This window comes from Phycodurus eques, chromosome 15 (genome assembly GCF_024500275.1).
Source record: "Phycodurus eques isolate BA_2022a chromosome 15, UOR_Pequ_1.1, whole genome shotgun sequence".
In the NCBI taxonomy this organism is placed as follows: domain Eukaryota; kingdom Metazoa; phylum Chordata; class Actinopteri; order Syngnathiformes; family Syngnathidae; genus Phycodurus; species Phycodurus eques.
In genome coordinates, this window is record NC_084539.1 from 21,324,808 (window position 1) to 21,339,441 (window position 14,634).

Below are 14,634 nucleotides of genomic sequence, written 5' to 3' on the forward strand. Positions count from 1 at the left end.
GTAAAACTTCTCACCATCTAAAGCTGCCAGACATGATTTGTTCTTCTCTAGGAAAACTGTAATTGTTGGTTTTTTGGAAGGGGAAGGCTATTTTTAGAGTAAAAAAACCACTGCATAATAAAACTAAAGTCAAACTACTCATCTGCATGTCTTGTTCTTCTTATTTCAGCTGGAAAGCTCCCTTTTCTACAAATGCCTCTCTTCTGGCTTCTTCTTGGTTAACATGGTTAAACTGCAGAGGGGGGATGCGGTTTTTGGAGCCAATTTTCTTTGCTCCTTCCTCCTTTTGTCTCTCACATTGCACGTCAGCAGATCTCGATTCCCCCCCAACGGACGGTTTTGGCGCTGAGGAATCATATGTGAAGTGTGTACGTGTGGTGTTGTTCGCAGGGAGTTTCGCTCCCCTCGCGACGACAACGAGGGCGGTGCGGCGCCGTTGGAATCCCTGCGACATCTCACCCTATCCGAGTTCCTCAAAGAGTACGTCCGAGCCTGAAACGCAGCACAAAAAGAAGAAACTAACTTTTTCTTTGTGTGCGTGTGTCTGTGTTCCAAACACTAATCTCCATTCACTTTCAAAGTATAAAGCTTTATTAAAGTGTCGTTCATTTATTTAGCCCAGTGATGCCCCCCGACCACTGTGCCACGGCACATAAGAGATCACCAGGTGTGCTGTGGGAAATTATCTATTTTCACGTAATTGAGCTCCAAAAATGACTATTAATTTACTTCAAACAATACATCTCTGTTCGTCTATCTCTGTCAGTGACACATAGTGCCAAGCAGAACAATGAAATGCTCTTGCAACGAATAACAGAGGACAAGTTCCCCCCCCGAAATCATCAAAATAAGTGAATTTGGAGTTAGTGAACCGCAAACGTGTGGGGGTACGACTATGCTTTTTGTGGCATTTTTTTTCTTTTGGGATATTTTTCTAAATATGTGCCTTGGCTCAGTAAAGGTAGGGAAACACTGGACTAGCGCTTTGGTTTGAAGACTAACCTTCATTTCAGGAAGACCATCACAACTAACACGAGCGTAGGGTTTTGTCTGTGGATTTGTTTGTTCGTGCTAAAATGAAGCTAAGCTCCGACGTTTGTCGGTGGACAGGATTGACGAGGAACAGGACAGGAACGTGTCCGACATCCCGACCAAGGCCGATTCGGACAAGTACAAAGTCATTCGCACCTTCAGTTTCCTCAAGAGCAAGATGTCCAATACGCGCAACAAGACCAAGGTAGCCCCCATGCGCCTTTAGCATTAGCTTTGCCAGCTAGCACGATCACAGAGCTCCTCTATTTTACATTAAAAACCAGATTAGCCAGCAAACAAGACCACAGCGCATCGCTTTTACATTCGCAGTTAGCATTAACTTTAGCAATCTAAGACCACCACGCAGCACCTCTACTTTCCATTCTCAGTTGGTGTCGTTTTGTCCACAAATAAAGACAAGATAAGGAAAAGAGTCCTGCTGGTTACGAGAGTAAGAATTACATCCAGACTTCATCTTTTATCTTTCGCTATCTTGTGTTATTTTTAGACCAAAGGGAAGGACCAAGAGAGCAAGGATAGACGAACCACGGCGCAGCACTTTTTCGCCAACACCTGTGTATCTCCCACCACGTGCGTGGTGTGCGACAAGCCAGTGTTCGGAAAAGACCTTCTGCATTGCGCTGGTAGGCCTCACTCCCAGGACATTACTCTCATCGGTATCCCTACTTTATTTAACGATATCTTCTGCCTCTCAGCCTGCACTGCCACAGTCCATAAAGCCTGCAAGGAGTCGATCCCACCGTGTTTTAAGGTGAGCGCCGCGCTACTCCTCAGGTAGTGAGCGCCGCGGACTCTTAGGAGCGTCCTTGTTTTGTGTGGCTGCAGAAGCTCCAGGAGAAGAATGCGCTTATCACGGTGAAGAGCAGGACGGCATCTCTCCCGCAGAGTGAGTCAGAGACTTTGACGTACAATTAGCAGAGGTGGGGGGACTCGAGTCACATCGCTTGACTCAAGCCAGAGTTAAATGGCCAATTCCTGGACTTGGGACTGGCTTGCCTAAAATTTACAAAAGACTCGACTTTAACTTGTTTTTTGGGGGGTTGCTGGAACGGGTTAACGCTATTTCCATTCAGATTTCACCATAAGAGAGAGTCCTCCTCAATGCGCGATGCCACCGATGGACTCCAAAGATCCGGCGCCCTCCGGTTCTCTTGCTGGAAACGACGGGTAACGAGACCCCCACTCCGAGTCCCCGAAGTATGAATCCATACCGTGTCAAATTTGAGAGCGATGGTGTGACATTCGTTATAGTGGTCTCACCGAGAGCTCCGAGTCGGAGATGGACACCGGGAAGCCGAGCTGTCGATCTGAGGAGCTCCAGACCACGTCCTGCAATCATTGGAGCCCAGGGGAAGGTACGGCCCAGTCACCACTCATGTGGGAGTGATGGCAAATTAGCGACGAGCTTGTTAGCATCCAGCACAGGGGTGGGCAAAGCATGAGCGGTTCTTTAATCCGCCCGCCTACGTAGTAGTTACATTATTATCCTTCTGTATTTGTTGCATTAACTTAGCCGTTCTAAAGTGAACTATTTTACATAAATGGTTGAATTTGCGTTAAAATGGCATACTTTGAATCCTCTCGACAGACTACAGCGACCTCGCCGCCGACGCCGCCGATTACGAGGCCGAGTCGTGGAGTTTGACGGTGGAGCTCAACTTCTGCAAGAAGCAGGACAGGCGCGCTGTCAAGAGGCAGGACGTCATCTACGGTCAGCCCAGGGAGTTCCAAGTCCCGAACATAGCGACTCTAGTCTTACTCGAGTCAAGTCATGTGACTAATTCCCCCCCACCTCTGATTAAAACGCAGAGCTGATGCAGACGGAGCTTCACCACCTCCAGACGCTGCACATCATGGCGGCGGTGTTCCGCCGAGGCTTGCGGGAAGAAGTGCAGCTGGACAGCGAGGCGCTGGAGCGCCTCTTCCCCTGTCTGGACCAGCTGTTAACGCTCCACCGCGCTTTCTTCGCCGCCTTGAAGGATCGACGGCACAACTCGGCGCAGCCGCGTGAACACAAGAACTACCTCATGCAGCGCGTCGGAGATGTGCTGCTGCACCAGGCGAGCTGGAACTTTTGTAATTCAGCCTCCAGAGTCACTTTAAATGAATGATAAATGATATTTGCTAGGCTGGTTTATTATAAGTAGACCCATACAAATGTTCTTGCTGTCAAATTTGCGCCACATATACTACACAGATGAACGGTGCTAAGTGGTCAAATAACTGAATTTCGTCATTGCGCGTTTGATGGCTGACCATAAAAGGAAAGTTGCGGAATTAACAACTATTCCCGGATGACCGCCAGAGGCGCTGCTTCAAGCACTGGATCGTCACTCGTCGAGATTGGAATAACACCAAAGTCACATGTACGCAATCATCAACCCATTTTACATAAATGAGTGTTCATAACAGCCTGTAGTTAGATTACGCAACACAAACAGACCACCTTCACATTTGGCTTCTCAAAAGAAGTCGGTTATACATTTCGGTTGAATTGGGAATTGATGAAATGGTGACTGTAAACGATCGATTGCGTTGAAATGCACCGAAGAAACGTGACCCCCGGGTGTCCCTCCCGTGTCAGTTTTCAGACGAGAGCGGCGAGAAGATGCGGCGCGTCTACGGGGAATTCTGCAGCCGGCACAGCGAAGCGGTCGGCTTGTTCAAGGCGCTGCTGCAGAACAACAAGCGGTTTCACAACTTTGTCAAGGTACGTCCTCGTTCGCACTTTGTGAACTCTACACGCAATGATCAGCATCCAGTTGGCACTCTCCATCTTAGTTGTGCGGTTTTGGTAATTGATCACTATCTGCCGAGCGGGTGCTTGCGGTGAAGTTTGCTACTACCATCGAGCACTCGTGCTGTACTTCCTCAATACCATTGGTTGCTGAATTAGAGAAAAAGCACAAAAATCACCAATGAGTGTAATTAATTCGGTTGTGAAATTTTGCATGAAAGCAACAAGGAGGTAACTCTCTGGTGCGACGACGGGAGATCCCAGAATGCATCCTGCTGGTCACCCAAAGGATCACCAAGTATCCCGTCCTGTTGGAGCGGATCCTGCAGTACACGCAAGGTCCGTCCTCCGTCCGCCTCCGCCGGGTGTCACCGCTATAGCGCCAGCTGACGAACTAGGACTTTCTGTCGCGTCGCAGAGGGCACAGCGGAACACGGCGACCTGTCGGCGACGCTGGCGCGCATGCGCCAGCTGATCGCCGCCGTGGAGCTGCGGGTGAGCGAGTACGAGCGGCGGCGGCAGCTGCGCGACGTGTGGAGCCGCACGGAGAGCCGCAGCACGGCCAAGCTCAAGAACGGGCGCACCCTGCGCAAGCAGGACATGATGGGCCAGACGCTCAAGCACCAGGGCGCCCTCCTGTGGAAGACGGCCACCGGGAGACTCAAAGGTTTGGCCGGGTGGAAAAAAAAAAATCCCAACCCTTTTACTCTCACCTGGTTTGTTTTGGGAACTTCTGTTGATGACGTTATTGAACCCCGGACAGACGTCCTGGCTCTCCTGCTCACCGACTCCCTGGTCTTTCTGCAAGAGAAGGACCAGAAGTACACCTTCGCCGCTGTGGTACGTCCACGCCGTAGCTGCCCGAATGTTGTCAAGCGTCGGCTTCCTGCTGACGCTTGACCCGGGGATATGACCGCAGGACCACAAGCCTCCCGTCATCGCGCTGCAGAAGCTGATCGTACGCGAGGTGGCCAACGAGGAGCGAGGCATGTTCCTGATCAGCGCCTCGGCCAGCGGGCCCGAGATGTACGAGGTCCGCGCCGCGTCCAAAGAGGAACGCGACGCCTGGATGAGAATTGTTCACCAGGCCGTGGAGAGGTTTGCTCGAATTCGGACTGGGCGCCTTAAAATAAAATCTCTAATTTTCCTCCCCAAAATCTCGTTTCCTATTTTAATCCGTTATTTTCCCCCTTCACTGACAGATTTTTTTTTTCTCTCTTCTGGGATTTGCTATATTTTTCCTAATACCCAACAAGCTTTTACAAGTGGTTTTTTTTTTTTTTTTTTTTCCCCCAGAAACCTTTTTTTCCCCCAGCCTCGACTTCCACAGAAGTAATAGAAATAAATACTTGTTTTCTTTACAGCTACTGTGAAACGAAGTGCTCCCTCTTGGAAAAAGGGACTCTTTTGTTAATTCCTCTAATGAATTTTAAATGGTCAGCAATTTAACAACATAACTGACAATTTAATTTTCGCAAAAACACATGACTGTTCACTTAGAAATGTCCTTATTGTTTTTTTGTTTATGTTTTATCGCTAGATTGTATTTCAATTCATTTGAGGTATCTTCATTGAGGGGAAAAAAAAATAATTATTAAAAAAAAATGACATTTCATTTGAGTGACCCCAAATCTTTCAACGATAGTATCTGTGATAAACGAGTAACGGTGCACCCCCTCCACCTCCCTCACGCTCTTTTTCTCATGTAGTTGTTTGGACTATGGCGCTATTAAATATGATGGTACTATTGAACTATCGACCATCCCTCGTGCTTTTCTGGAGGGGGGGGGGGGGAAATGTGTACTCATTGTGTGTGTGTTTCCCCCCCCCCCCCCCCCCCCCCCCCCCCTCAGCTGTCCCAAAGAAGAGGAGGAATACTCGAGCGAGTCAGAAGAGGAGAAGCGTGTCGCCGAGGCTCGCTTTCAAAAGGTCCAGAAATTGCAAGGTATGACTTTGGGTGCTGAAAGTTTGAATATGATGTTCCCCGGACAACAAAATGACATGAACAATCAACAGTCAAGTCTAACCCCTAGTCGATGAATGAATCGATGCATTTCTGTATTCCGCCAGAGAGTCTGACAAGCCGGGACCAGCAGATCTGCTCCAGCCTGGAGGACAAGCTGCGGACGTACGCGGCGCTCTCGGCGGGCGCGGCGCCCGTCGAGCCGCGGCTGCTCGTGCGGCCGCGCGCGGACGAGCTGCCACGGGCCAGCGTGCTGCTGGGCGCCGCGCTGCGAGAAGGTTCGCTGTTGTGCAAAATTTTTGGTCTAATATTTGTATTTTGTTTCCCGGTATTTTTCTGTATTTACGTTTTCATTTTTAATATATAAATGGTTTTTCTTTTTTTTCCTGTGGCTACCAACATAAACTGAGGAAGGAACCGCATCTGAAAAAATGTCCTAATATTTTTGTCTTATTTTTAAAAAATTCGCTCACAAAATGGATGGATGGATATACATTTTTTTTTTGTGGACCCAATGTTGTTTTTTCTCCATCTTATTTTTTTCATTATATTACCTACAACATAATACGGTACGTAAATGTGTAACAATACAATGGAAGTGCAGCGGTAACTTGAGTGTACCACGTATTCTGATGCCGCTTCACAAACTAGTTTGTCGCGTGCCATTCGTAACCACAAAACATTACGTAAGTACTTGTGTAAGCCCCCTTTTTTGTTTGTTTTTTTGATTTTTTCTTGCTCCCTGTTTTATTGTGCCACCGCCAGCCGAGAACCTGAAGCACACGCTGGAGTCCAGATCCGGACGCAGCCCGGACTCTGGCGGAGACTCTGCGCTCGCCGGAAGTCCCGTCACCCCTCCGGAACAGCTGCCCGACAGAGAGGCGGCTTCACCCGCGGACCGCGAGATTGTTCAGTTTCCATCACCGACTCACCTGCAAAGTGATGACTTCAACGTACGCAGCAAAGCACTCACACAGATACTAATACAGAGGAGAAGATGGGTTTGTTTCTTGCGCAACATACTGTACGTAACAATACTGTATTAGTCTTAGCGGCGCTCTGATTGACGTTTTCTCACAAGCGACAAGAAAGTGAGTCACAGCAGCCGCACAGATGACTTTTTACTTTTTTTTTAATTTTTTTTTTTATTAAGTCCGTGAACCCCTTGGACATTTATATTCATCTGTTCATGACGTGTTCTAAGGCAGCTTGGAAAAACGTTCAAGAAATTTGTATTGTTTAAATTGCTGTAAAAATGTAGTTGGGGCAGATTCAGAAAGTGGAATTGGAGCGTGGGAGACAACATGGCAGTAGAACACTATGGAGCCTCCAGGGGGCGCACATGTCTCACGGATGGAACTTCACTTCTTGGTTCAACCTAAAGTTGTGTTGTTTTTATCTTTTGGCAGATTGCTCGCAGTGTGCAGAGCCTCACGCAGCTGCTCTACAGTCTGCAGGTGAGTTTTGTCAGTTCTCGTCATTTCATTAACCTCAAAAGCTACACACACAAAAATACATATTGTCAAAAAAATGGTCCCTTTTGAAAACAACTGAAAATGACATTTTCATCCCGTATAAATCAATGCAATCCTTTTATGTATGATGGCGTAATCCAAATTTGTACGTTGGCCAGAATGTGCCGTAGTCTATCTATCTTATGTATGCTAACCCCGTTTTAAAGCCATAATGACCATTTGTAGCTTGAAAATGTCAGAAGCCGGTAGTGTTACAAACTGAGGACGCCTGATCAATCAATTAATCAGTCAAATTTCATTTCTGTAGCACTTTTCATGCATTAAAGTGTAGCAAAAAGGGCTGTACGCAATAAAAATAAGCAAAACAAACCCAATGCCCCCCCACACACACAACAGATTCACCTTTAATAGAAAGCTGTAATCCATCAGATTTTCAAATTAACTACAGTATACAATTTATGAGTGATCTGACTTACACATTTTTGTGAGATACCAAGTATTGCTCGAATAATTATTATTATTTTTTTTGTCTTTGTCTTGATTTGCGAGCAAAAAGGTAAAAGGTAAAACAAAGATAATTACACAGTTGTTGAATTAACCAAACCACATAACTTTGCCTTATGGAAGTCCACGAGCTTGAAAAAGCTAAGAAGCTACGCAAAACGCCAAGGATCATGAAAACCAGCATTGATGTTGGAGTAGTTATAACCCTTAAAGCAGCAACTATTTAAACAAAAACAACGCAGAAACACATGTAAAGAGACAATATAACAATACTCATATGCATATATTCTTTATTGTTTGCAAATAATTGGCTAATATTACGGCAGTTTAGTGAGTCACTTAGTTGTGACTTCGTGTGTTTGTCTGTATTATACTGCCCCCTGGTGGCCAACGCGTGCTCACACGGAGGAGCCACAAAATCCATTGAATTAAAGCATGAAATCATGATGTGCAAACGGTTTTATTTTGAACATTCAACAACATTACACTGGAGGTTTTCTTTACTACTAGTAGAATTTCAAAGTGGCCCTATTATCCTTCCATTTTACTATAATCTGTCGTCGGAGGAAAAGGTTTGGACACCCCCGGTTTGAGCACACCTGCGCACAGGCCCTCTTTGAGCTCATTTGCATATTCAAAGCATCCGCATCCTGCCCGCGTTCACCCCGCGCACTTTGGTGAGCCGTCACATTCCAAATGCGATCGTCTGTCCGCGTTCAGGCCGCGGTGACCATCCAGGACAGCTGCTACGAGCTGCAGAGGTTCCTCCTCCGCGAAGCCGGGCTCCCGCCCCAGCGCCCGCCGAGCGCCCGCGGCGCCGGCGACCGACGAGTCGCGCGGCACCACCTGGAGAAGTGCAAGGACGACCCGGCGAGGAACCGGGAGTGCTGGGAGAGGGAGCGCCAGGCTCGGGAGATCCGGCTGGGCGAGAAGGAGAGCGGCGTGGACGAGCGGGAGCGCCGGTGCCTCCTGCTGGCCGAGGAGCTGCGGCGCGAGCGCGAGGAGCTGGAGCGGCAGCAGGAGGAGTACCGGACCAATCTGGAGAGGCTCCGGCAGGGCCAGAGGAGCATGGAGAGGAAGCGAGAGCATCTGGAGAAGCACCGGAAGGTTCTCCACACATGGAGGCACGGCCGGCAGAGGAGCCTGCCCGACGCCATCATCCCGCTGGACGGGCAGCAGGTGGGCGCGGCTAACGTCAATCACGTGCGGTTTTCGCTAGTTGCGTTAGGGCGTGGTTGGTTGCGTTACTTGATTTGTTCCACGAAATTGTCATCGTTTGCTCCCAAAGGTCTATTCTCTTCATTTCGTAGCGTTTCTCTTGGATGCACTGCTTCCTTTATATGAATGCGAGATTTATTTTTTATTTTTTGTCCAATCAGATTTCAGCCACCCTGTGTTGCTCTGTCAATCTACTCTGCCCAACAGCCTTCAGAATCAAGAATGTTGGCCAATGCAACTTCAACTACATTTATTACTAGCAATGGGACTGTTTAACCAATCTGATTTCAAACTCACGGCAAGCTGGCCGACGACGTCCTCCGATTGGTTCGTCACAGCAAGCCAAGTTCGACGCGCAAAACACGCCTTTAGCCATCTGCACGCTTTAAAATACATTTCATAATCAAGCATATTTTGCCTTGAGTTGAGGTATTTCCTCTTAGATTTTAGTTTTGTGTTGTGTTGTCAACATAACGACTAATCGCTCTTTTTATTTATTTATTTATTACGCGACTAGCAACTTTAATACCTACTAAGGAACAGACACCATGAGAGGAATAATTTTCACATTGTACGGGAAGAACGAACCCCGACGAAAGGCAACCACTTAGCCCAGTTTGAGAAGCACTGAGGTTTAATGGAGCAGCTCCGGAACGGTCCGGCACACACACACACACACACACACACACACACACGGCGGCGGCGCCTTCCGCACGCCGCTCGTGATGTACGAGCTGCGATAATGAGCGCCATTTCAGCGCCATTTGTCCCCAGCGCCGCGCGCCAATAAACATCTCTGTGATGGATGGTAATTAAAGTGCAGCAAATAAAAAGCCCCGCTGCAATAATTAAAATGGCCGGTTCCTCGATGATTGCCTCTGGAAAAAAAAAAGTGGGATAAAAGGGTGCACTGTTTCCCTGTGGGGCTTTAAGCTAGGCTGGCAGTGGGCAAAGGTTTGTGGTCAAGGGCCACGTTAGATTTTTAACACGGGCACATGGGCAATAGGTAAAAAAAAAGAGGTAAAAAAAATATATATTTTTTTAAAACGTGTCGAATAGTTTATAACATTTTCATTCATTTTAAATTATAGTATACACAACCATTAACATTGAGGTCACTTCGAAATTGTTTTTTGAAAATCTATAAAGCTATAAAAAGTCTTCACACCCCTGTTCAAATGCTTGTTTTTTTGTAATCTAAAAAAATGAGACCAGGATAAATAATTTCAAAACTTTTTCCATCATTAAAGTAATCTATGTCCTGTCTAACTGAATTCATTTGTTTTTAGATATTTTCAAGAGGGGAAGTAAAACTCAACAACTGAGATAATGTGGTTGCATAAATGTGCACACCCGCTTATAACTGGGCTGTGGCTATGTTCGGAATGAACCAATCACATTCAACTTCAGCTGTTCTAGTAGGCTTTCTTTCTAACTTTTTATTTTTATTTTTAAGCTTTCTAGCAGAAGCCGAAAGGTTTTGTGCTCACACTGAATGTTACTTGGAACTGTTCATAATTCTTTTAACCTTGAAGTGGTATATAGACTTCTTCTATATATTTACTGCATATATACTACCATTCAAAAGTTTGGGGGTCACTTAGAAATGTCTTTATTTTTTAAAGAAAAGCACTTTAATCAGAAATGCAGTCGAGACATTAATTGCTTCTCTTAAAAAAATTATAATACAATGATGTGTTTTTATGGAAAACGTGGAATTGTCTGAGGGACTCCAAACTTTCTAACGGTTAGTCTAATTATAGGTAGCCTACAATTACTAATAATGTAAATATAATTTTTTTTTCTAATGTATGTGTACGATTTTCACTTTCATTCGTATGTTCATGTTATGTATAATTGATTAACCAATGATTTAATTAGACGAACTAATTAAAACATTATTAAAAGCATTTTAATCAACCAATTGTAGGGGGAAAAAAACTGTTAAAATAAAGCAACGAACATTAGAGGACCCATACTTTGCGCACCCGTGAGCTAAGCTACTAGCGCCAGCTGGATTTTTAACGTGTCAAAACAATTGAACTAATTTCGTCGCCACCTCGGGCCCACACAGACTGGACGAAGGCTCACCTGCTTTGTTTCTGTTTTTCCCATTTACTTATTGAGGTCTTTTGAGTGACGAGGCAACACTGGAGTTGACAAGCAGCTTGCGGAGCCTGAGGCCACAGGTCACGGGGTGAACTCTCAGGCCTGCTCTAATTGGCTGCGAGTCATGTCAGTGTGACAAGTTGTACGGGCGCAGGGAGCCAAAACACCGGCTGCCGCCTTTCTGTAGGAATTGCAGCCGCAATGTCCTTTTCTTAGCCAGTCAGAAGACAAAAGCACGTTAACAAAAACTTAGTGTAATTAGCATTTGGTGTTATGCGAATTTTAGCTGTGATTTTCTTCCCTCTAGCTTTTGTCCTTTGACCTTTCCTCGATCCCGTCCCAGAACTCAAGTGTGGGAAACGGCGACGTGTTTGCGACCGGGTCGTCGTCGCCCGGCGGAGGCCTCGTCACAATCGGCAACAACAACAAGCGCAAAGGAAGCGACGGCAGCGCGCACAGTTGCCTCGACACGCTGCTGGCCATGTCCAACAGCAGAACATCAGTCGCCCCCGACACCTCCACCATCAGTCCCGAAGCGTACGGACGGCGCTGGACGACGGCGGGCGCTTTGTTTGGTAAGTGCGCGTGTTTTCGTGTTCGAGTCAAGCTGACCACGGCTGCGTGGGGAATCATCAGAAGTGTTCTCTCGTCTTTGCCATCGGGCACACATGAAAAACTGTGAGAAGGTCAACAAAGCGGTATACACACGTAATGTTCTCAAGGCTGACGTCTGATCTGTCCTTCCAGTTAATCAGTGTCGCCTGACAAAGACAAACGCCCCCGCGGCAGCCCAGCCCCCTCCACAAATAGGACGTGACAATCAATGGCTTCTCTATGGACCGGTGAGGGTCGGAGCAGCTTGGATTGATTGCGCGACATTGATCTATGCACAAGTCGTTACATCGTGCCTTCGAATGCATTTTTTCCCGAATGTTATTAAACAATGTTTGGCATCTATCAAAATGCATGTCAAGTGAAAGCGGAGTTTAAAACAGTGATAAGGAAAATTATGAAGAGATTGACATGATAAGAAACATGGATGCACACGACAACAACAACATTGTCGATGTATTGTATGATGTAGTTTGATGCAACAGGAAGTAACGGAATGTGACCTATCGCGATTCGGCGTGCCGTAATTTGATGCGACATGAGGCTCAGCGGTTAAGAGAATGGATGAAGTCATGAACAGAATGTGACCGAGCATGAGTCGGCGTATAATGACGTTTTGTGATTTCATGTGATGTGACGTGTAACACGATGTAGCGTGATGCGATGTCACGTAATTTGCCGTGACATAATGCAATTCGCTGCGATGGTCATTTGAGCTAAGATCCTGTGTTGTGACGCAGCGTAGCGTAATTTGACGTGACGTAGTGTAATATGACGTTATTTGATGTGACATGATGTAATTTGTCGTAACGTGACTTAATGTGATGTGTGACAGTGTAAAGTTGCGCAGCGTGACGCAATGGCGAACGACACTACTAAGTCATGTGGTGTGGCGTAACGTAATTTGATGTGAGATGATGTAATGTGATACAATAACAATTGTGACATAATGTTAACAATGTAGCGTGGCGCGACGTAGCATGACCTAATGTAACATGACTCTGTGTAATTTGCCACGATATAATTTGATGTGACGCGATGTAATACGACGCAACATGACGTTACGTGATGTGGCGTGACGACATGTGGTATGACACGGCAACCGTCCCGTTTGACAAGGGTCGCCGTGGCTTTCGGAGTTGCGCTGATGCTAGTGCTAAAATGACATTGGTCCTGGCTGGTCTGCCAGTTTTGTAAACGGTTCAATTTGGGAGGGAGGGGTCGCCATAGCAACAACGTAGGAAGTTGCTCCAGACGAGCGCGTCTTAAAGGCACGGTGGCTCGACGCCGACGTCTCATCTTTCACTCTCACGCCACTTCTCTAATGTACACTTAATGTCATTCGGCAAACGCGCGCGCGCACACACACACTCTCGCTCCCCTTCAGGGACACAATCAGGCAATTTATAGTTCACGCCATCTGTTACAATGACAGCGCACCTGGCCCTATACACACACACACACACTCAACGTACATGCACAGCCACCTCCAAAAGTCCTTAAAAGAGTGTTATTGATCCCCAGGAGGAATTTGGAGGGCTGCTGGAAATCAACCAAAGCACGTTTGCACACTCTGGGACCGAAATTACCTTGATTGTGCTGCATCCTGGTTGTTGTTATTATTTAGTTGTATTATCATAATGCATCCCTGTTGTTATTATTGTGCGGCATCCTGGTTATTCTTATGATTATACTGTACAGTTATTCAGAATGCCTTTTGTCGTTTGCACCTCAGATCAGCGCCACACGGGCGAGGCCTGGCCCTCATCGGCGAGTGATGGCGGCAAGTCGTACCCGCCGCCATTGGTAACCCCTGACCTTGGGTGGCCGGTTTCCATGGAGACTGGCGACAACGAGGAGGTCCGAGAGGAAACGGTCGTGTACCTCTGAACAGAGATCGTGTTTAAATGTTCTTGCTTATGTGTGGCATCATTTATATTATCATGAGTCCTGTAAAATTTGTTACATTATTTTCATCATCCCCCCCCAAAAAAAATGTTTAATTTCAGTGTATTTATTCATTTTAAAATAGCTCATGAAATAATTGGTTCATTTATTGTAAATAAAATACAAAAAAAATAAAATAATAATAAATAATAAAAATAGTAAATTATTTTTAGTTGTTATCGCAATCAATAAAATAAAACAAAGACATTTAAATAAACACATTCACATTTGCAAATAGTTTCAAATAATTGCTTAATTGACTTAATTGACTCAACAAAACTCAAATGTGGCCGTTGTCCACGCTGCTGCTAAAATAGCCTCCCAACAACAGCGCATGACTCCTGTTGGACGACAGAGACATTTTCAGTCCGGTGGCGTGCACGCCGGACGTGCCGTTGCCAACGGTGACAGGTAGAGGAGCAGCAGGTGCGTGCATACCAATGACTTCCTGTCCGACAACTAAGCGCATCCGTGGCAGAACAATCAACGCCTCCCAACTCGACGTGACAATTACAAGTGTCAAATGAATGCGAAAAAGGTTCATCGGTTTTTTTTTTATTATTGTGAAGCAACAAAAAAAGGTTATAAATATATATATATTATAGTTGCCTACATGATACAATATGGTGGAAAAACACACCATGAAGCTCTTCAACTCACTTTAACATAGTTCCTTGGCAACAATATGCCACAAGGCACCAAAGCACTACATGGAGCTCCTCAACTGTCTTCAGCATAGTTCCTTATCACCAAGACGGTGCAAAACCACTACACGAAGCTCCTCAATTCCCTTCAACAAAGTTCCCTGGCATCAAGATACCACAATCTTTGGCCAAAGCACAACATGGAGCTCCTCATCTCACTTCACCATAGTTCCTCGGAACCAAGATGCCACCAGATGGTGGCAAAGCACCACATGGAACTCCTCAACACACTTCAACATTGTTACTCGGCACCAGGACTCATTTTCAACGAATAGCTGGGGAACCTTTGACTCTTCGGGGATTACTGTAATC

General features: G+C 46.2%; 1 protein-coding gene across 12 annotated transcripts in view; it reads left to right on the top strand.

Annotated features, from left to right (window-relative positions):
• The window catches only part of arhgef28a (Rho guanine nucleotide exchange factor (GEF) 28a), a 26,497-nt gene extending 12,671 nt beyond the window's left edge, over positions 1 to 13,826 (top strand). For 8 of the 12 annotated variants that reach the window (XM_061699015.1, XM_061699012.1, XM_061699010.1 and 5 more), the window contains 21 exons: positions 391 to 480; positions 1,111 to 1,237; positions 1,541 to 1,676; positions 1,749 to 1,804; positions 1,879 to 1,939; positions 2,127 to 2,220; positions 2,305 to 2,408; positions 2,642 to 2,764; positions 2,863 to 3,113; positions 3,638 to 3,763; positions 4,012 to 4,129; positions 4,209 to 4,457; positions 4,554 to 4,630; positions 4,710 to 4,888; positions 5,644 to 5,735; positions 5,861 to 6,031; positions 6,519 to 6,706; positions 7,163 to 7,210; positions 8,453 to 8,911; positions 11,367 to 11,634; positions 13,407 to 13,826. In XM_061699015.1, the coding sequence (XP_061554999.1) occupies positions 391 to 480; positions 1,111 to 1,237; positions 1,541 to 1,676; positions 1,749 to 1,804; positions 1,879 to 1,939; positions 2,127 to 2,220; positions 2,305 to 2,408; positions 2,642 to 2,764; positions 2,863 to 3,113; positions 3,638 to 3,763; positions 4,012 to 4,129; positions 4,209 to 4,457; positions 4,554 to 4,630; positions 4,710 to 4,888; positions 5,644 to 5,735; positions 5,861 to 6,031; positions 6,519 to 6,706; positions 7,163 to 7,210; positions 8,453 to 8,911; positions 11,367 to 11,634; positions 13,407 to 13,561 (3,172 nt within the window). In that variant the 3' untranslated portion in view covers positions 13,562 to 13,826. The remainder of the gene's footprint in view (positions 1 to 390; positions 481 to 1,110; positions 1,238 to 1,540; positions 1,677 to 1,748; positions 1,805 to 1,878; positions 1,940 to 2,126; positions 2,221 to 2,304; positions 2,409 to 2,641; positions 2,765 to 2,862; positions 3,114 to 3,637; positions 3,764 to 4,011; positions 4,130 to 4,208; positions 4,458 to 4,553; positions 4,631 to 4,709; positions 4,889 to 5,643; positions 5,736 to 5,860; positions 6,032 to 6,518; positions 6,707 to 7,162; positions 7,211 to 8,452; positions 8,912 to 11,366; positions 11,635 to 13,406) is intronic. The other 4 variants (XM_061699017.1, XM_061699018.1, XM_061699009.1 and 1 more) reach the window with 3 other exon arrangements.
• Positions 13,827 to 14,634: the final 808 nt, after the last annotated feature.